The sequence below is a fragment of the Malurus melanocephalus genome, unplaced genomic scaffold, assembly GCF_030028575.1.
Source record: "Malurus melanocephalus ecotype Western Australia unplaced genomic scaffold, MMel_1.1 scaffold_440, whole genome shotgun sequence".
Taxonomy (NCBI): domain Eukaryota; kingdom Metazoa; phylum Chordata; class Aves; order Passeriformes; family Maluridae; genus Malurus; species Malurus melanocephalus.
This window is the reverse complement of record NW_026623672.1, coordinates 283,409-306,120: the sequence shown is the minus strand read 5'-3', so window position 1 is coordinate 306,120 and position 22,712 is coordinate 283,409. Positions and strand designations below refer to the sequence as shown.

At 46.6% G+C, this 22,712-nt stretch overlaps 1 protein-coding gene across 8 annotated transcripts in view; it reads right to left on the bottom strand.

The window, feature by feature from the left end:
• The window catches only part of EIF4G3 (eukaryotic translation initiation factor 4 gamma 3), a 137,276-nt gene that overhangs the window by 28,299 nt on the left and 86,265 nt on the right, over positions 1 to 22,712 (bottom strand). For 6 of the 8 annotated variants that reach the window (XM_057380238.1, XM_057380232.1, XM_057380235.1 and 3 more), the window contains 6 exons: positions 19,061 to 19,169; positions 12,981 to 13,832; positions 6,462 to 6,550; positions 4,651 to 4,900; positions 2,132 to 2,289; positions 927 to 1,052 (listed from right to left, as the gene is read on the bottom strand). In XM_057380238.1, coding sequence (XP_057236221.1) covers positions 927 to 1,052; positions 2,132 to 2,289; positions 4,651 to 4,900; positions 6,462 to 6,550; positions 12,981 to 13,832; positions 19,061 to 19,169 — 1,584 coding nt within the window. The remainder of the gene's footprint in view (positions 1 to 926; positions 1,053 to 2,131; positions 2,290 to 4,650; positions 4,901 to 6,461; positions 6,551 to 12,980; positions 13,833 to 19,060; positions 19,170 to 22,712) is intronic. The other 2 variants (XM_057380233.1, XM_057380239.1) reach the window with 1 other exon arrangement.

Below are 22,712 nucleotides of genomic sequence, written 5' to 3'. Positions count from 1 at the left end.
AGGACCGGGTGGTGCTCCAAGAGAAACCGTGGCACTGAGGCTACTCCAAGACATGGATGMGCACCCCAGAACCGAGGCACTGACCACGAGGCTGCTCCCAAACCAGAAATAGCACATTGACCCAAATGCGCTGGGTTTGACTCCTGGAAACCTGCACACCTGGACGACGGGGTGACTCAGGGAACTCTTCTGGAAGCAGCAGGTTTGAAAGATCCACGATGGCTGTGTCACTAGACACAGCAGAAGTATCTCAACAGATGAAAATCACTGATTGCCCCTAACGGTGTGAGTGTCCTCCTGCAGTGCCACTGACAGGGTGGCACGAGCTGAGGGGCACCTGTGCCCCGGGGAAAGACATGGCAGAGATGCAAGTGAAGAACTCACGGAGAGACTTCGGAGTGTGGGCAAAGCCAGACACAGGGAAAAGATGGGAAAATGAAAGAAAAGCAGTGGAAAAGGTGGGAAGACAAGGAATGAAGTGACYTTTGAAGCAACACATGGAAGCACAGAGAAAGTAGGAACACGCATGGAACATACAATGTATTTTGTTTGTTAGTAAAATCTCTTTTCTCTGTGGGTGTTGTGCAGCACAGCCCCCCAGGCTGACACGCTGGCGCCGGGTTTGTCGTACAACGAATGCGCGACTGCGCACGCAACGGCCGGGTCCTGGTATGGAAACACCTCCACCCTCTCACATGGGGAAAACAGGAGGGAGATAGAATCCTTCCCAAACAGTACATACCGGTGACAAACATCCACAACCATTTCCAATTTCTCTAAATTTTGTCACCCAAGCAAACGTCACTCCTGCACTCATCCTGACAAAACTGGAACCATCGGAGCATCGGAAGAGGCCCAAAAGCCTGAGGAGAAACTTCATCACTGTTAAGGCCAGTTTTTAAATGAGCAACTTGGGGTAAACTCACACTTCCAGACACGTTTCTTCCCCCGGGGGCTTGCCTCCCAAAATCAGCAAAGGCTGGTGTGAAGTCAGGGCCTCGTGGCAGGATCCGGGGGTCCAGAGTCCTCAGTGGCAATTTCGGCTGATTGACCTGCACAGTGAGCAGAGCACACAAACGGGGGCTGCTCAGGGGTGGTGAGCTACCAAAGGTCATGCAATCTATGCACAACTTCTGCTAAACCATAATAGTCATGTTTAACATCCAATTTAAAGCTTTTAATAGACTGCTCAAGTTTTGGTCATCCACACATTAAAAATAAGCATTTWRTTTAAAAGAYATCTTCTGCAGGTGACTACTGAGGAAACAGGTGGAGTTCACAAACATTCCGAGGCTGAGCAACAATTATGGAGGATAAAATCATGGCAAAATGGGCCCGTCTTGGTTCAGGACCACAAAACTGMCCCTTCCCTCAAAGCAAGGGCTTTTGTGCCAACATGAGAGATGGGCAATTGAGCCCAGGAAAACACAGAAGAGTGAGAAACAATCATGGGGAGCTATAGGGTGGATGAAATTATTTTGAGAATAAAACTGCATTTTACAATTTGGTATGAAACTCAGAGTGGAAATGTTTTTGCACACAAGGATCACGCACATCCCTCAATCTCAGGAGCGAGTCTGTCGTGGTTCCATCAAAGCCAAGGAACTCCCCAGTTCTCAGTGAGAGCAGAGCGAGGTCTCGGTGCCAGGACTCAGAACTCCCAAGTGTTCACTAAGCCCAGACCTCCAGCAGAGACAATCAGCTCTGAGATGAAGCTGAGAGAAATCCCAAAACTGCCTGAGAATGGAGTTCTTAAAGATCTTTTATTAGATCAACTTATAAATARTGAAGAAACTACTTCGGATCAAAAACAACTTGCCCACAAGCTTCTCTCTACTTTTTAACTGGTCTAATAGAAGCTGCTGCCTCTCCATCCAGACTTGCTTGGATCCTCAGCTCTTCATGGCTGGGTCATTTTAAATTTTAGTAACACCCTGGTATAACCTCATCCAGATAAAGACCTTCAAAAAAGCTTCAGTTTTTAATCATCTGTGCACATTCATCAGGCACCAACACCTCTGTTTATAGAATTTTGTGATGTGGCCAACTATTCCTGCCTCCCACAAAAAGCCTGCATGGAAATGGTTCAGGAACTTAGGGCTATTTATTTATATCAAACCCCTGCACGTACCTGTTTGATGGGCTCTCCTCTCACCTTGTCGAGCACCACGTCGCTGATGGGAGGCAGCCCCTCTGGTTTCTGGATACAGGCAGGCATGAACTGGATATCCAGCAGGAACTCCCGGTCGTATTGCTTCTTCCCGTCTGGGTCCAGGGGCTTCCACTGCTCTATAGGGAGAGAAGGTCCCTGAGAGCCACAGCAAACAAACCCTCTGCTCACCCAGATGGTTCCAGCAAATCCAAAGGGAAGAGGCTGCTTCACCAGCCTGGGAAATTCGGTTTTAATTTAATTTTCATTTTGAAGGGAGAGGAGGGGAGCACACATGGCATTAAAGGGACATAAACAATGGGGAGTGTGGAGCCACATCCAGAGCAACCCCACCTGGATCCAGTCACTAATTCCATTTCTAACCAACGTGTCTGACTCTGCCTTCCACCCTCCCGGGGGATATGGTGCAACACAGACAATTCCCAGTTTCTGGATGAAAATGTAGAAGACAAAGTGGTTTGTCTGATGGAAGAGGGAGTCATAAACACGGAGTCAAGGAGAACAGAGCACAGAACAAAAATACCTTCTGAAAATGTGAAACCACGGAACTGTGAACAACCTAAGCTGGAGACAATGGGGAAACAAACCACAACCACAGCCCATGATCTGGGAATTATAACTTTCCACCCATTTTTCATGGGGCTTCTGGCATGTGGAGGACCCTGCCTGGTGTAAATCACAACATAAACCTACAGTCACTTTAGCACAAGGAAAAGCAGCCTCACGTGGCCTGGAGATGGGATTTTCAGCACTGTCCACATGGTTTGTTTGAAATTGGGGAAGAAAACATGTTTTATCTGAAGGAAAACATCTGYATGAGATGCTGCCTTTTGATCTCCCTCATGCCATACTGCCCTATTCAGCATTGATCAGCCCTTCAGGTATTTATTATTCCTTTATTTCACTCCCTGACCACTGGTTTTGCATGTCTGGGATCTCACACTCCATACCCCCACAGAGGCCACAAGCAAGGACTTATTCCAATGATGAGTTTTAGTAACTGGGAATGAAAATACACAGAAATAATAACAAACTTTAACTCTTTATGCAGTTTTATTCCTACGGAGCTTCTGGGGTGCAGAATTGGTTTGGCTGGATCCCGGCTGGAATTCCTGGCCCGTCCACTGTGCCACACCACCTGCCATTTACCATGGAAAAGCTCTGACACAACAACCAACAGTTTATGTGTAATTTCTTTCTCCTGGGAAGTCCTCAGCAAGCTGTTTGAATGTGAAGTGCAGCTGGGCAGTGTCACAGGAAGGATCCTCGACACAGGGAGAGCCAGGGATCAAACACACAATTCCTTCCAACGGGAGAAATTCCCCTTTTAAAAGGAGTAGAACTGAAATCGAGTACTATTGTACAAGTCTGATGTATGCTGCTTTCCCAGGGATCAATTCAAACCCTCCAGCTGAGTGAAAGGACATCTGGAGCCAACTGGGATTGTTCTGACTGCATCAAGATGATGAATTATGGATTAACTTCAGGAAGTGCTTGCCTAATGAACTAGTCAGGTACCCTGAGCRTGGCGAGCTATCAAGAGGCCTCTATGCTTCCCCCTCATGATATGGTTGTGCTGAATTAATAAAACCAAAGCAATYGAGGTCTTTGTCAGAACAAAATGGTGCAGAAATAACCACTGCAGTGGAATCCCTTAATGGTTGTGCTCCTTGTCCACCACGTTCTCCAGATCCTTCCATATTATTATTATACTCTTAAATTTTTGGGCTCCTAAAAATAACTACTTTATTTGGAGGGAGTTTCACTTCAATAAGAAATTGCTTAAAGAATGGGAGAAACTGAGAAGTTGGTCTCAAGGTCTCTGTAAATGAGGTGGATTAATTGAGATTCAGGTCTATAAATTACAAAATCTTCATAAATAACAAAAAGGTTACGTCTTCATAAACAACAAAAACACTCTATAGATATCCTATACCCCAATCCCWGTCCCCCAATGGGACTGAACTGGGCAATGCCTGGATTGAAAACCACAAACTGTTTCTTTTCCTTACTTTTCTAGAAATCCAAAGATCTAGGAAATTAAATCTTTACGAACTCACATATTTGCATTAGGACCCTATGAGCACTTTCATTTCTTATTTAACCATATCTTATTTCACAGATTATATTGGTTTATACGGAATTTCTTGCATGGTTTCCAGCTGTYGATCACACAGGAATCAACTCTGCCATTTCCACTGTGCTGCAACCAACATCCAAACACACAGTAATTTGAAGGAGTCCGGTATTTTCTCTTCCCTTTACCATGACCAGCAAGACAAAATCAATTTTCCCCTTGTGTCCCCCTGGAAGATCTCTCAGGGCTTGTTGGGTTGCAGATCTTGGCAGAGCTGCACTTGGTGAGCACTGAATCCCCTTCCAGCCCCACTGGGAACATCCTTCCCTCCACAGGGATGACATTGGGGTGTCAGCAGCCCTGGCAGGAGGGAGGCAGAGCAGCAGAGCAGAGCAGGACTTACCTGGTTTGTACTGGTACACGGGTCCCTCCCCAGAGCTCTCGGTGCAGCCGGAGTTGGCGTCGGTGCCTTCGCCCTCCGAGACGCTCTCGGCCCCGTTCCGCACCGGCTCTGCCTCCTGCTCCCCGTTCTCTTCCACAGCTTTCACTGCTTTGAGCTCCAAGGGCTCCCTCTCCAGCTGAAGCCCGTGGTTCACTTTCTCCTGCTCSGATTCAAGTACTTTGTCCCCTGAAGGTTCTTCCTCCTCCTTCAGCTGGAGCACGGACAGAAGCAGAGGTTTCATTAAAAACACCCCAATAAACTCAACGCATGTGGAACGGCCCTTCATGGATCCACAGGGCATTTTTGGGAGCAGCAGGAAAACCAATGGGCCTCACACAGGGACACACCACAGCGAGCCCGCGGGTGATTTATCAGCTCCTTCCCATGGATAACCCACTGGTAATTAACAGCACAACCAGAAAGACTCAGAGCTGCCCAGGAAAACCCCATGGGATAGGATGGAGGGAACTGTTAAGCCATGAGCAATCCCAGCCTGGAAAGACAACTCTGCTTTCCTCCTCTCCTACCATCAGTGATARAGGGATGGTAAAAAGGGCACATGGTGCTTGTTTTGGGGGAATTCTTCCTTKAAATGCCTGCTGTCAACTGGAGCAGATCCCACTAAGGAAGGTAATGTGAGATCCAGCCACAATTCCAGCATTTCGGTTTCAGGAAGAAACATTAATAGTATCCCTGGCTGTTAATTTTAGAGCTCTCCAAGGACACAGCCTGATTGTGCATTCAGTCGAGGAGGCGTYGGAACGCGCTTCTCCCGGGAGAAATCCCAGCACATCCCCGCACTGAACAAAGGAACAACTTCATTCAGAATGCTCTGGAGAAGACTCCTGATCCTTTCGCCTCCCCACCTGAGGGGACACATCCTAAAATGCTTCTTGCAGATTTTTCAACGGAATCCTCTGAAGAATTCCTTAGTGGAGATGCCGGGTGGTACAGGAGAYGCGACTCCAGGGGAGGATGAGTGAATTAGGGAGGATGAACCTGCTTGTGCAGCCCGTCACACCCTTTCCTCTCCTGCTCTGCATCACATCTGGCCAACCTMAGCTTCTATCTACACACTGGGCAGTCTGAACTTCTACATTTTCACTCTCTTGCTCCCTTTCTGATYGATTTTAACCCCAAATTAACTCAGGATATTAAGCAAAGCTCCCTGCTGCAATAYCTCTACCAGAACTGCAGCGAGGGAGGTTTTCTTTACTCATCTAATCACTCTTGAGGTGGTTTTGCTGAGCACTTCAGCATTTTCTTTGGTCAGCTTCTCCATCAGTTGGTCAGCAGGAAAAGTATCCTTTGCCATGACATCCCCGTGTAGAAGAACCTGCCCAATGTCAGGATGGTGGCCTGGGATGAAAATGGGGCAGTGCTGAGGGGTCCAAATCCACTTTTCCCTCACCCTTCACTGGATGGAGCTCCTGAGCACTGGGAGGCTGGTGGGAGTTTAGTGGAACCTTCTCCTGGAAGGTGTCCCTTGCCATGGCAGGGGCTGCAATGAGATGAGYCTTTAAGGTCCCTTCCACCCCAAACCAGTCTGGGATTCTGTGATTCTATTTGTCACTGAATTAGGCAAAACCAAAGAAAACTGAAGAGCTTTAACAGKGAACAGACTGACACCTTTTATCTAAACGATGCTGAGGAGTAGCACAGYTCCTCCCCAAAACTCTGCCCTGGATCCTGTGACACAGGGAGGAAGTAAAACTAAAGTAGTTTCAACCATCATTAAATTTGGGTAAAGCAGGACTGTGTTTCCCTCTCACCTCCATTTCTGTCTCTGTCACTTCCTCAGTGGCTTGGGTCTGGTCTTTTGGTTTCTTCCAGGTCTTTGGTGCAGTTACAGTGGTTTGGGCTGCAATGGAAACATCTGTTACAACATGGAGTGACACAGAGCTGATGTGGCTGTGGGGATGAACTTCCGTCTCAGGGGCTGCTCTGAGAGACAGGAAAACTAAGTCCTTGCAGCCTTGTGGAGGATTCAGCTTGATTTAGCCACTTTTACTTCCAATGCAGCAATAACAATCATTAGAATGACATTAAAATACAGGAATTGTTTTACAAGTTGCTCATTCACACTCCAAATGGCACTTGGGGTAGCAAGGAGGTCACTGCCAACAGAACAAGGATSATGCAGGGAAAAAGACCTTCAGGAAGTCAAGTTTTTTGAAAGATCAGGTACTGGCTGGGAGAGAAGGTTTTCTCAGTAATTATAACATCATTATAATATTAACCATAAACAAGCCTCAATTTCCAGTATCTCATCCAAAAGGACAACTCMTTCAATCCTGCAGCACTGCTCTGAGCTGCATTTATATTTCAATTTAAAAGCAGGTTTGGAACTCCAGCATTAGTGATCTCCCTGGYCCACTGAGTCAAAGGAAACACCACAGAATATTCCCAAGATCAGCACGGCTTTACTCCAACCACATTGTCCTCCTAAAGGGTAGAGGAAAGTACACAGTATATTAAGAGGAGAGAAACCCATTAATCCAACCTGCTCCCAATTTGTGACAACCACTCCCAACTTAAATTCGGATCCCAGGCACACATGCCCAGTTAACAGAGTATAAATGGGACTGATTTTGTGACTGAAGTTTACTGCARACAGATTTCCAGCTCCAGCCTTTGGTTTCTGGCAGACACTGTGGAGAACCCAGTTGCACTATCTTTATCACTATAAAATGCAATTCTGAAAGGCTCTTCAGTACAAATAAATAAGAAGAGTTAATAACAGCCAACTCTGTTCCTAAGGGCATGGAGGAAATGGGATTTGCTGTGTTCCCACTGCTCTAAAGGATTCATATGAGCCTCAGTGGCTTCTCCAGAGTGCTCCCATTTGCAGGGTGACCACTTTGCAGATTCCTGCAGGAATCATCCAGGCCCCAGCCCAAAGAGCAACAGGAGCTACCAGCACTGAGGGAACACTTTTACCTTCAGGCTGAACACCCCAAAAGCAAGGTTAATTAAAACATGAAAGCCTTATTTAACTATTCAAAAATCATCTGTTCACTGAACCGACGGCTGAAAAAAACATCCAGCGCAAGCTCCAAGTCCTGCACGTCCCATCCACTGCATCTCCCTTCAAGGAGAGGCTACAAGGACAGGGCAGAGCCCCAGCACAGACCCCGAATTTCCTGGGGCTCAAAGGAGGGGAGAGGAAGGGCCAAGCAGGCTCAGACTGAACACAGCTTTGTCTCACTCAGCTGGGATCATCCTTTACTGCTGCTCATGGCAGCTCCCAGCAGCTGGGCAAGAACAGCCCCGTTATTCCCACTATCCTGGGGTAAAACCAGGGCTGGGGAACAGCCCTGTGTCCATGCACATGGTATTTCTGCAGTTTAGCAAAGCACAGATCTAGGCCAGGCTCCCCAGTTCCCTCCATCACAAAATCTGCTAAATTTCAGTGAAAATGGAGCATTTTCAGTCTTCTTGTCTGGTGATGTCACTTCCACACTTCCAGGGGTTTTTCCAAGAAGGGATTATGTCTGCACAGCAACACCTCAATATTGCCCCAGCCAAGTAATTTAACTGATCAACCCCAAAGTTTTTAATCTGACAGAATTTCACTCCCCTCAAACTCAAACTATGGAAACCATCTACAGTGTAAAATAACATTTCATTTTTAACTGCACAGAAATAAACTCAGGGGTCATGGATCTGGGGCTGGCAAAGGCCTGGGGTGTTTCCTTCCTCAGCTGTCAGGATGTGAACATTATTGCTGGTCAAGAATACATTTTTTCCACCTTTTTTGGCAAAAGAAAGCACTGTGGAGACTGTGATCCTGCCAAACCTCCTGAGTGAGTCTTGCCTTAAATCCCACAACTTCCATCAGCCTTGGGGGTTCAGCAGCCGGAGCAACTCCCGGCCGTGTTCTGGAGCTGCCTGGGATGGATCTCCAGAGATCTCTGGRGACWTTGCTCAGTYTTTTCYCCTCTTAAAATAGCAGACACCAGATTTCTTTTTTTTTSTGTCAAGTTCACATTTATGCTACAGGAACTCAAGGGAGAATTTGTGCTKCTATGAGTTTAGGTGCCAAAGTTTAGGTGAAAACAAATTGACTTCAGGTGTCGATCTTCCCAAACCCCCAATCCAAGAGGACAACAGCATTGTCCATCTGAAGATGGAGTTTCATCTGTGAGGCTGCAGGGAAATACAAAGGAATATGTCCAGTTTGGCTCTTGGAAAGGGACAACTCCGGACACATCCGATCTTCTTTTCTGTTTTCCTATCCCCAAGCTGAGCAACTTCATGTGCTCTCCAATAGTTTAATTCCYGCCCAAAAAGGTTCATTTTTGTCACCATTCACACTTCCAGACCTTGTTTTCAGCTTATTTCATTCCTTTGGAGAAGGGACACCAGCAAACCCAACCATCACGGAGCTCTTACCACTGCTCACAAATCCAAGGGAGATAACAGGAGTGACAACACAGATACACTTTAGGATCGGGAAGAGGAAGAAATCCTAATTCCAGCTTATCCCAGACACCAGCCCTGGTGATAACCCAGCACTGGAGGGATCTGCTCACTCAAACCTTGTCCCCAGCTGTGTCATGTGGATAAACATCTCCCATCAGGATCTACCCACCAGAGAGTGCACAGTCCAACCCATGAGACACCAACCATCTCCCCTCTGATGTGGTGCCAACTGTGAAGCCTAAATCAGTACCAGCTCTTAGGTTTTTACTTTATTATCCAACATGCCATGAAAGACCACAGACCCACCATTGCCTCCCAGCTCATGGAAAAGAAAATATATCCCTCCTTGTTACAGCCTTCCCAGCTCAGAAACTCCAGGACTTGCCACAGTGGGGCTACTTAATACAGAAATGTATCTCATAAATGAGCTGGGCAAGAAACAGCCCTTTGAATTCCATGTGTATTAAGCTTTTTTGGYTTACTGTGTTCCAGAGTGCTCTGCCTGGGACACACATCAGTCTCTTACTTTCCTCTTTGCTTCTCACAGTAGAATGACRGCTTCAAAGGTCTCTGGTAGCACCTTCTTCTGCACAAATCCCACTCCACCAACAACATTTTTCCTGTTCTGTTCCCTGGAAAGTGCTGGTCTCTTACTGTAGCTACAGAAACTCCCAAATTTAAGAAAAATCAGCAGTCATTGATGACTTTTAGCTGGGACAATGTTTTTAGTGTGGATCGGAGCACTCATGTCCTCTCTTGATAATCTATTTTTCTCCTTATAGAAGAGTAGGAATTAATTATTTTTAAAGCCACATGCTCTTGCCCCTTGCAGATAACAGCTCTGCCCATCCTAAAACCTCTGGGTAATCATTCCTGAGGAGGCAGGAATGCAACCTGTGCCCTCAGATCAGCGGGAAAGTGTCCCCTTTGGGCAGATGCTCAGACCAGGAACACAAACAGCAGCAAGAAACCCCTCCCTGGGTAAAACATCCTTCACTGCTCAGTGGCTTAATGCTCTGAAACGGACCAAATCCTCCCCATTTCAAAGGGAAGCACAACCAGTGATACTGATGAGCAGGGAATGATGATCTGGTGACTCACAGGCACAGAGACTGACTTTGCTGGGAGGGTGTTTAGAGTGGGCAGGATTCAGTGTGAAATACAGCAGCGGTGCTCCAGCAGAATCCCCTGACTATGGAAATCTGGTGGAGACCTCCTGCCAGTGGAAAAGGAAGAGGGGAGGTTCCCCACGACCCCCACAGGGTCAGCTCAACTCCAGCCTCTCCCTGCAAACACTGACAAAGTCGTTTTGTTGAGCTGTAAAAGAAGAACTGCTGCAAGATAAAGATGTTTAAGGGTCTGAATGTATTTTGTCTCTCACTGCAGAGCTCAACAGAGCAAAAAGTCCAAGTCTGGTTTCTCTGACTGCTGGGCAGAAGGTGTGTTCTGTAAAACACCCCAGAACAGGCAAATCCCTTCACTCCTCMCTGAAAAGGTGCAAAACACAGGACCCACCTGGGAGTCTCAGCAGTGCTGCCCCTCAGCTCAGGGAGGAGGGGATGAAGGGCTCATTCCCAAAATCAGGCAGGCTTGTGAAAAGGACACRCAGGAGGAACTGTCCCCAGAGCTCTCAGCAGTGTCCCAGTCAGCCCAGCCTGGCTCCCTTTAAAGGGAAAGCAGTGGGATGATTTGTGGCTGAACTGCTCTGTAATAAAAACACCATTCTGCTGAAAACCMCAAAGAAATATTGCTCAAAGTTACAGAGCTCTCAGCTACCAGCATGTGCTTGAGAAGTTTCCCTTATCCCAGGTTTAATCCCAATTCCAGAGATCATAAAGAGATCTCTTGGCCTTTAGTCCAAGAAAAACACAACAATATATCCCTTTCTCCTTGCTCCTGAGGTTCAGCATCTGGATTTTCCAATGTATATGGCAGCCATGCTGCTCCTCATTCCAGAATTAGCAGGCAACCTCAGATGATATTTCAATCTCTCTCCAAGAAAGAACTGGAAAATTATTGCTGAAAAAAAGGCTGGCAGAGAAATGCAATGGTTTGGGTTCATTAAATCAGGGATAAAGCACAAAAAAACACTTGGAGAGCTTTATGCTTTCTTTGAAGCCCTGAGCTTTTAATAGAAATCTGAGTTTCAAGTAATTTTTTACATGACTTGATAACTCCTTGTTTCCCTGTTGCCAAAGCCAATGGCTTGACTAATGTGTGCTCCAGAGCATAATGACATTACAGCATTAAAATTAATCTTCTGCATAATTAAAAGCTCCAAACAAGTAAGTTAATTTTTTTTAAATTAAACTACAGACCATTTACAAAGCCAGTAGTAACACTGCAAGCTCGAACCTGCCTGTGCAAAACCTTATTTACAGAGACCCATTTCTATCCTTTGTAAGGAAATTAATTTGAGTTATGAAGTAGCTCAGATTGAAAGAACAACAAGTGCCAGAGCAGTGAAATGACCTGAGTGAAATAAAAATAGAAGAAGAGTAACAGGAAAAAATCCTCATGGTCTGTGTAGTGAAGGGATCTCCTCTCATGTGTAGACACTGCATTTTAAAATCAGCATATTGACCATCACACAAACATGGAACATGGCCAATCTCAGCCTTTCAGTGCATTTAACCCAGAGCAGAGCCTGAGGTTTCTGAGGCCATTTCCCATCTAAAAAAAAAACCCATGTAAAATGTTACTTTAAAAACATGAAACCARCAAGATCCAGATCACAACCAACGGTTTGTCCTCTTTGTCCAAGCTTCACCCAGTTCYAAGGAACTGAAATAACTGCAGAACAGGGTGTAGAAGATGTGACATATGAAATACTTTGAGAYTGCTGGGTGTGAAGAACAGCCCCCATCACACCCCTCCAGCAGCAAATATAAAAAATTGATCAGTTAACTTCTTTTCTGTGGTTTCATCTCCAGGAAGTCCTGTAAAAAACCCACTTTCCAAAGAAAATACAGAGTGTTACTCCATTCAATGCCAAACCAGTGATGTAACAGGACTGAAACCAAAGGCAGGTAACAACACTTGGAGAAACAGGCTAGATATTAAAAGGCGACTGCAAAAATGGCATTTTTTAGTAGATTTTAAACTGTGAACTTCAAAATTTAAATTTAAAATTGTAAATTGTACATTTTGCTTAGATGTGATTTTTGCAGAGGAAAAGGAGAAGCCTCACAAATGAAGTGACACGAGTGACATTGGTGTGACGCTGGTTGTCAGTCGTTTGGGTGAGCGTGAATTGTCCACTGCATTTTCCCACATCTGGGAACACTGTGACACATTTTTACAGCTGGAGAAGACCCCACTCCAGCAGTTSTGGAAATTGCTGGCTCAGGGGGCTCATCCCAAGGGCTTCAGGGACTGAGTGTTGATCAGGCTCCCAAATCCAGAGCCACAGGCCCTGGGACTGAGCACTCACCTCAGGGGGAACAGGAGCTGTGGCTGCCCCATCCCTGGCAGTGTCCAAGGCCAGGCTGGATGGGGYYAGGAGCAGCCTGGGAYARTGGGAGSTGTCCCTGCCCRTGGCAGRGAGTGGCACTGGATGGGAYTGAGGGTCCCCCCAGYCCAAACCATCCTGGGAGCCGTGTGCTCTGCAATCCCCTCCACAGCCCTGCACTGCCATCAAAGTGTGAGCACATCCCAGCCTGGGACACACATCCAAGTCAGTGACTGATTATGAACAATTTCTATCCTTGCAAATGAAGATCAGCATTTCACAATCACAGCAGCCATGCAGCATCATCAAGCTTTTTTTTTTTTTCCGACAGAAACATCTGCTGGAAGAAGAAAAATCCCCTTTCCTTGATCCTCCATCCAGTTCACCACATGAACCCACAGGACCCAATCCTTACCTGGGACAGGACTCTTGCTCGAGTTCACACTCACAGCCTCCTGGCTCTCCTCCAGCTGCCCATCTGCTTCTGTCTCTTCTTTCTTTTCAGCATCTTTTACTTCTTCGCTAAGAGTAGTTCTTGTGCTCTCCTCTCCCTGTAAATCTCCCTGGACAACAGGGAGGGCACTCGGAGACAGGAGAAGAGGTGGAGAAGGAGTTGTAGTGGTGACAGCAGCAATGGAACCCGGAGGAGATGAGGGCGGCGGGGTGGGTGGCGGGGTGGGAGGAGGAGAGGGAGCAGCGTGAAGAGCACCCGGAGATGATGGCACGCTTTCCACTTCTGCTGGGGGCGCCTCAGGGGGCTCTGACTGCACAGCCAAGGGCACAGATTCCACTTGGGCCACCTCTGCCCCGGGCTCAGGCCTCGTTGCCCCGGTGCCACTGGGGTCAGTACTGACAGCGGGCCCGGCTGTCACCGGGGTGTCACCGGGCGATGCTACCACGCTGCTGGGCTCCACACACACCTCAGCACCCGGCTCCTCTGCGGGAGGAGGGGCCGCCGTGTCCGTGCAGGGTGTGCTGCTGGCTACAGGCGAGGCTTCCTCTTGCAGGGAGGCTGCTTCACATTTGTCCTCCGGCTGCGCCGCGGGCAGGGCTGTGCTGGACACGGTGACAGTGGYGRYRGCCGCGGGAATGGCGGCGCTGGGAGCGGCCGGGACCGGTGATGGAGCACGAGGAACTTCTGCKGGGGGTTCTGCTGAGATGGGGGACTCCGCTGGCTGCCCAGCTTGATCTTTCTTCTCCCCACTAGGTTCTGGTCTGAGGACTGGAGAAGGTGGTTTTAATACTGGATCTGGTTTTGGCTTCTCTTCTGGSAAAGGAGAAAGAAAACAATGATATCAACAGCAAGGCAACTCCATGCTCCTGCCTGGTGTCTTGGCTCCCTGGGTCCCATTCCTGCATTCTGCCAAGTAGCTCCGAGGAAGACACCAGAGACCCCTGCAGCTCACCTGGAATCCGAATTTGAAAATACAATCCCTGCCACTTTAGGAAGAGAAGGCTCTGGAGAGACTCACTGCAGCCTTCCAGTGCCTAAAGGGGGCTTATATTACAGGGAGAGCAACTTTTTACATTGACAAAAGTTGCAGGACAAGAGGGAATGGAAGAAACTGAAATAGGAGAGATTTAGATTAGACGTTTGGAAGAAATCTAACAACACAAACCCCAAAGTCTTGTGCAGAAAGAAGTCCCTGCACTTATCCTGTGATTAGCACCAGACTTGGTAATCCCATCCCTGCCACGAAAGCTCCCAGTTCTGCTGCAGTTCTGCTGCTTCCCACTTCTTCTAATAAAGGTATGAACCATTACCATTCAGGATCTTGCAGGAACACTAAACTCCTTCRGGATACTGTCACACCAGAAAAAATAATTCTGGAAAGCCAGAGACACAATCCTGCTCTACAGATTATGAAGCCAAAGCCATAACCAACCCTAAATCATCAAAATTCAGACAGAAGAGGTTTGGCTCTGCTAGATTTCCATTTGGGGCTTACTCATCAGGTCAGCTGAAGGGAAAGAGTTTCTGAAGGAGAACCAAAGGGTTTTTGAAGGAGAACCTATCTGAAACTGCCTGAAGCATCAAATCCCACCTTCAGGAACAAGAGGAGCAAAAATGAACTCTGCTTCCAGCCACTGGCAGCCCCAGCAGCATTACAGAGGCCCAGGGCCAAAGCAGTAGTTTATCAACCTAATGAGGCACCCAGGGACGTGGCTTTGGAGGAGGATGATGAGTGAGGAAAGAGATAGGAGAGAGTATCCCAACAGCTGATTTTGATTCTGGAGGCTCAGTAGAAGAAAAAGGATGTAGGAACTGGTTTGGAAAAGAAAACGTGCCACCTTTGATTTCTGGAACAACCTTTGCAGGAACTCCTGGAGCATTCCTRACATTTACAGCTCACTCTGAACAAATGCCTGGATATTCTCTCCCCAGGTCAAAGAAGAATACTCACCAAGTCCTCCCAGCCAAATGAATTTTAAGGGTTTAGAAAATCATTCTGGGATGTAAAAACCAGCACAAATCCACAGCTGCACTTGAAATCAGAGGTTTAATTCTGAGCTTCCTTCACACCACACCTTGTCTGGCCAATGTGCTGGCCATGGACACAGGCTGTGTGTGCAAAATCCCAGAGAAAAGGGATCTGAGGAGGGATTTCAGAAAACGATGAGCAGATATCGCTGATGAGAAGCAAATCTGAACTTGAACCCCCACCTCAGAGAACAAATCTCCAAGTCCTGGCAGAGCAGGACTCACCCCTGCCAACTGTTACAGAGAGTCAMATGAACAACTCACAGCTGGGGAGGGAAAACAAAAATCAACGCAATTCATCCCAACTGGATCAGATCCCTCTTCCTAAATATGCTGAGATCATTCCTCATGTTATATTTAGAAAGTATTTACAGGATATACAGGAAGTGCCAGCTGCTCCGGGGAGAAATATCAAGAGGTATTTTTTAAAATTTCCTGATAAATACAATTTTTGCAAAATTATTCCTTCAAGTTTCTTTCCCATACCCAGCGGGTCCTGGCAGACCCTGCTGCCTCCTTCATGGAAAAGCCATTGTTGGGCTGCTGGGTGGTTCTGGTGGCACAGACTGGCCAGGACAGTGGATAAAGAAGATTTTACTGGAGACAGGAATTTGTTCCTGCTCTGTGGTGTTTATCTGACAATAACTGCTGGGCTTGCTGCCATTTTTCCATCTTCTGTCCTGATGCAAACACTCACGAGGCGGCACCGGGACTGAGTCAGTGTCAGCAGAGGGGCTTTGGAGCTTTTCAAACTCTGGGACCTGTTTTCCACAAACCACGTTGTACATTCTCCATGTCTGATACATGGCAAGATTTGGAAAGAGGTTTAAAAAGAGGGTAATTATACTCCAAACATCCCCCTGAAGCTCTGCAAGCACAATAAATGTGGGTAGCTCTGTTTYCATGCAGTTCTATCCCAGTGCATCTCCTGCATCAGCCTGGCCTGCAGCCAGCTCTGCAGGCTTGGCCATCAGCTTAACCTGGATTCTCAGCAGTATCCTCGCCTCTGGAGTCAGCCTGTTATGGACACACTGAGGGCATCTAGAGGAACCAAAAGTTGCCCCTAAATAATGTGATTTTTCAAGTTATGACACTAGCAATTCCTATACCTTGTCCAGTGGAGGTGTCCCTGCCATGGCAGCAGGGTCAGGATGGGATGGGCTTTAAGGTCCCTCCAACCCAAACTATTCTGGGATTCTGTGCAATGCCAAAGGCTTCTCTTTAAAAAAAAAAAAAACCCAAAAAAAAAACCCAACCCAAGGATATTAAAAAATGCAATCCCAAATCCAGCCTCGGGAATGACTTCCAGACCAAGCCAACAGGGACTGCAGATCCTGGTGTGCCAGCAGAGCACACGGCTCCATTCCCAATCCCCATCCAGATGCTGCTCACMAACAGCTGCACAAGCAGCACTGGGTAGCACAGAATCACAGTGAAAGCCTGACTCCAAACTTCAGCAGATGCAAATGAGCACAGGAGAGGAAGGGCATGGGGAGGATCTGATCYRCAGGATGAACAGGGCAGAGGSGACTTTGGAGAAACAACAATACTGGTTTTAATGAACACTTCAGCCATGCAGCCCTCTCTGTCACTGCTCTTGTTTTGGAAGCAAAAAATCCCCAGCATCGAAGTAAAAAATCATTTTGATACCTTGGCATATATTTCTGGGCAGACGTGCCCCAAAAAATCATTAGTTCAGTTTAAATATTATTATTGGTGTCTATTAATTCCTGACACCAACCCCTAAACTGCTGTGCCCCAAGGACCATGGCCCAACGCTCCAGGTGCTATTCCAGGGCTTTCCCTGCAGTAMTTACATAAATGTGCTCTTCAGCAATTTTTGGACTGGAAAAAATGTTCGACTCTTTCTGGGGTGGAACTGAGATAAACACAGGGAAGCTCACTGGTATTAAACCAGTCAAGCCCTGCTTTATGTTTAAACCAGCACTGTCAGAGCTGTGTAACTAAATAAACATGCTTACTTCCAGTTTACTCACAGTTGCCTACAAAAGAATTAAGTTAAAGAGAGAGAGARGAGGGATAAGACCCATTTGTCCTGGAAATTCACATTTTCATAGACAGGGATGAAATACTATGATGGAAGTGTTGGATTTTCAGAAAYCAGTGTTCAAGGAGCTCTTGGTCATATGGTTTAGTGCTAGGTGGTCATGTGGGGTGCAGGGGGTGATCCTTRCAGGTCCCTTCTGGCTGGAGATGCTCTGGGATTCCATGGCCTTACAGCTCAGCCCCAGCTCTCTGCTGAGGGCAGGAGCATTTCAGTGGTCACCAGTGCCACCAGCACTGTGGTGTTCTCAGGTGATGTCCCTGGCAGCAAGAGGGACTCAGGAATGTTGGCAGAGGGGACACAGATGGGGAAGAGAAGCTGTGCCTGAGGCTGGGCAGCACCAAACGGTCAAGGGAGCTCAACCAGCACTGCCACAATGGAGCCAAAGGACATCAGAGCCACCCACCCCTTGGTCAGGTGACATTGGGGACATCAAAGGYTTGCACCACCACCTAGACAGAGCCACAGGCCTCCTTGAAGTGGGAGATGGGGCYAGTCCATCCCCAAAAGGTCCTTTTTCAACCTCCTACAACCAACTTCYAGATACTGCTGCTGTTTAARGASAGCACTGGAAGAGGGAAACCCTGAYGTCCACGCTATGGCTGTAACAGCAGCCCCAGGGACGTGTCCTTGGCTTCCCAGAAGTGACTGCAGCCAGCATCAAGGACATCAGCAGGACCAGAGATGTTGGTTTGTCCCCTTTTCTAGAGCTGTGCTCCTCTGGGGCTTGGTTTTCCTCTAGCAAACTGCTCCCAGGGAACACACGACAGGATGAGAGGAAATGGCCTCAGGCTGTGCCAGGGGTGGTTCAGGATGGATATTGGGAAAATTCCTTCATGGAAAGGGTGGTCAGGCACTGACCAGGCCAGTGGTGGAGTCCCTGAAACTATCCCTGTTTTTTAAACACTATCCCTGTAAGTGTTTAAAAAACATGTAGCACCCAGGGATGTGGTGAGTGCTGAACGTGGCAGTGCTGGGTTCATGGTTGGACTCCAAGGACTTGGAGGGCTTTTCCAGCCTTGGTGATTCTGTGAATCTGAATACTCTGAAATAAAAGATCTTGGCACTCCATGACTTCCCTGCATGCTCCAGRCAGAGCCCAGGGAGGCTGTGATGCCATGGACAGCCAGGAAGCAAAGGTGGCATCAGCTCTGTGTGCCAGCACCCACCTTCTGACACATCAGGAACTACACATCAGGAAGCTTTCAATGGCTACAAAATTCCAGTGTGGAATTCTGCTTTGTCAGCCTCTTGGGCCAATTCCCTGAACAGGTAAAAAACYTCCCTTCCAATGGACATTATGGAATATCCTGATCTGGAAGAGACCCACCAGGATCATCCAGTGCAACTCCTGGCYCTACATAGGACACCCCAGGGATCCCACCCTGAGCCTGAGAGCRTTGTCCAAGGAAATGGAATTTGAACGAACTTTTTCCATCTGTGCCAATTTTACTGAAGTCAGCAAAGTCTGCTACAGGCTTTATGAGACATTACTGGCTTTTTATAGTTAATGTTGCCCGTTCCTAMAGGACTGGACACATGAGCTGCTCTGGGGAAGCCATATGATCCTCTGGATCTACGCCATTGCTGTGGCTAATTATCCAAATGATCCAAAGCACCTCTGGCTAAAGCATTTCCCTGACAACATGCTGGTTTCTGGAGGATGGCACATGGSTGAGGAGTTTCATCCTTCTGTGTGCTCTGAAACAAGGTTTAGGACAYAGAAGCTTGAAGACAATTATTTTTAACCACTTCCACATTAGCAAATTCCAATTAATTCCCTTAGCAACACACTTAAAATGTTCCACTGGAGGAAGAGAAGTTCCTCCCCCCCTCTATTTCTGCTGCCTGCTGGTCTCCCTGCCAAAAATATTCCAACTCAAACAAGAAAGGAGTGGGAAAAATAAACTACTCAAAATAATGAGGGAGGAAATCTCCATGAACCAACCTTGTTTGGAGGCGGGGGCCACGGTGCCGGGGGTGCTGCTGGAGGGGTGGGAGCTCTCCACGGCTCCCAACGCCACGGGAACGGGCTCGGGGGCTTGGCTGAGCACCTGCTGGCAGGGAGGGACAACAGGGTGAGCCTGGGGACACAAAAACATGGAGCAAAGGCAAGGAGGGAGATCAGACAGGGTGGGAGAGAGAGGAAAAAACCAAAGGCAGGGAGAATAAAGAGAAAAAATAAAGAGAAAAAATACACAGGTCAATTGGATAAATCCAAAAAGTGCATGGGAAAGGGAGGAAAAGGCAGCAGAAAAAGGGGAAAAAGGGGAAAAGGATGATTACTGTACAGAACAGCAAGGAAGAGATAGCACAGCACAGTTATCAATAGCTTTGCTCTCCCAACACTTCTCCCAGGAGCTGCACGAATGCTCCTCCATGCAGGACACGCACCAAGGCTCCTGGATCTYTCTGTGATTTAAGCTCATTTTTGGGACTTGACTCCTTTCTCAACTGATCCATTATTTCAACCCCCTTACATGTTTCAATCTATTCATTTATTCTCCCATGTATTTATCAATAGCTGATGTGTGCAGGAGGGGATGAATGCTGGACAGGTGTATCTGCTATCACTCGCTATCCCAGTAGGAAACCATCCAGACTGGGGGTGGCTGAATGAAAAAATAATCCCCCAGCACCTCCTACAACCAGCCTGGGGGCTGGGATGTGCAGGGCAAGAGTAGAATAAACCCAGCAGTCTGGGGGAGAGCTGGGGACAGATTCCCAAAGAACATGGGGAGAGCCCCAGAGAGTCTGTATGGAAGCACAAAACAAAAAGAGCCACAGAGACTGAAGGAAGACTGAAGGAGCCCYAGCCTGGGACAGACACATATTTTACCTCCCACCAAACACTTGTGTTCATGAAAGTTCAATAAAATCCTTTGTATTGAGTTTCAGAATTTAAGGAAGACCAAATTACTGCACCAGACTTGAACGTGAGACACTTGGTGGAGTGAACACAGACAGGGCAAAGCAGCTGTTTACAAAATCCCCTTCAATACRCATCAAGTACCAGGCACAGAAGAATGGTAATTTCCTAATCCCAAATCGAAAGCCAGGCAGCTCCCTACAGGTGTCTGCTCTCACCCAGCTCCACACTCACCAACTTCTCTGAGCAACTACAGAAAAAAGGATTTTTAATCATCCAAACACAGCACAGGGTCAAAGGCAGGGGTGCCTCATTCCTGATTTCAGACAAGCTCTCAGAAATCCATGCAAAGCTAATTTCCCTGTAAAGAGAAACTTCTGGCAACCTGCTTCTCTTCCTGGGACTCTGTTCTTTCCTCCCATTTCCAGCTTTTTCCCCTGTTGCATCTGAACAGTGCAGGATAAAGAGAGAATTATCTCCAAGACATTATTTTTCACCATTTCAGGAGAACTGGGGTAAAGCACATCTGGAAAAATAAGAGTGAACATTTAAGTAGGGGTGAAGGGTTGAAGTTTTATTTGGGATTGCTCCTCTTTCAGCAATGAGCCTGACTGACTGGAGAACTGATGAAGAACTGCAGCCCAACTTCCAGACAAAGGAAAGAAGCCAAAGAAAACCCAGCTTTACAAATCAGCAGGTTTTAAGAACACTTTCTCCTCACTCTCAGTGATCAGGACTTGCATTTTGTAAGAAAATTCATGGATGAAATCAGAGAGGGAAAAGGAAACTGGGATAAGAACCACAGCAACCTAAGGAGACAAGCGAAGAAGAAACCTGTGATCCCAGAAATTTCTTGGGTTAGCAAATGTATTTCCTTTAAAAATGTGGAAAACACTTATTTATTTGGTGGGAATTATATTGCAGATGAAGAAATCGTCCTTATGCACTGAGCCTTGCAGTTGAAAAATGGAGCATTTAGAGAGTTTTTAGAAGAAAAATCCCACTGAAAATCACTCCCCTGATTTATGATGCTCCAAGGGCTGCTCTGGGTTATTCTACCCCACCACAGCCTGGAGACTGAGCAAACACAAGGTCTAAMAAATTCACTGAGACTTGGAAGAGTTTTGCCAGGAAAATAAGAGCATTTACTCTCTATAAAGTGATTTTCTGTGGAAGCCAGTGCTGAGGAAATACTGTAGTCAGATCCTGGCCCTGGGTTTTCTTTACCTTCCCCRCAAAAAAAGTGTGAAAATGTTAAAGTGTGAAACGTAAAGTGTGAAAATGTAAAGTGTGAAAATGTTTCCTGTTAGAAATGGATAAATCTTATCTCCGTGTACCTCCAGCTTCTCTTGCAGGAAATTTAAAGCCCTTTACTTGCTCAAAAGCAATTAAAACACACCATAMAGGCAAAGGGAAAACTCCACCTAAAGCACTTTTTGGTCAGTGATGCTGAGTAAAAAGAACAGAAATGGCTCAAACCACATGGTTCACCTTGTCAGCAATGCTCATCTTCTGTACGATTCCAATAACTTTTTGATGTTAAGCACAATTCTAGTRATTTTTTGATGTTCCACACTTAATCTACTGAGAGAAGAGGGTGCTTCAGGTTTGTGTTAGYAAAGTTTCAGGTTTATTTGAGTCAGTTAATAGATAATTCAAATTTAAAGGAAAAAATGAAAATTTGGAAATGACTGTGATTATAAAAGTTTCTTTCTCAAATGCAGAATTTAGAATAAGGCCTGGTTTTCAGCACTTCTTGAGGGAGCTTCTTCTRTGTTTGTATCATTTAAATAATGAGGTAACAGATTCAGAGAAAGAAGTTTTATTAGAATTTGCTATAATTCTAAAATCTTGTTGGACTGGGAGTTGCTTTGATGCTGCTTTGTTAAGCCCTGAGGCTGCACGCTCACATTTTGAGGGCTCAACCAAGTGAAATCTCCCCCAGCACTCCAAGGAGCAGGGTTTGATCCAGGGGAGTGAACAAGCAACAGCAGCTCTGCTCCCCCTGCATGCTCCCAGAAGCTGCCCCAAGTCAGGAACATCTCAAAAGTTATGGCTGAATATTGAAAATTTACTGACTCCACCTGTTCAAAACAGTAACGCCCCCCACTACTGCAATTCCTGAGAATGGTTATTAAAACACTATTTCATTTCACCCAAGATATTAAAYGTGCTCTGAAGACTTGATTTAGAGAAGCTGTTGGGACAATAATGTTGAATTTCCTGGCTTAAGTGGGCCTAAATTTTCAGTTATGCTACACTAATGAACTTATTCTGGTGAACTCTGTTTCAGAGCTCTTCTGTGATTAYCAAAAGTGGTTCCAAGCACCTAATCAAAAGGAAGGCTGGATATTAAACAATGGAATATTTGCATACCTTGCAGGAGATGATTGGACATCACTGCTGTGCTCTGCATGCAAATTACAGCTGATCAGAATTCAGGCCTATTAACCTCCTCTTGAAACACATTTATTTCCTTCTGTTTGACTTAATTGWAGTGCCTTAAAATAGATTTCAGTAAATCCAGGTAAGTGCCTGGATTCACTCACTGTGAGGGAATTCCACAGGAAATCCTGAGTGGYTCCAACTCTTCCCACTGACAATGGAGAAAGTTGTGCAGCAAGAAGAAATGGGGAGATGGTCTGACCAAGATTSCCAAGTTTGGAATCTCTGCTGTCTTCTCTTATGGGAAGAAGTTTAACTTGTGCCTTGCTGCTGCTTGTCCTCAACA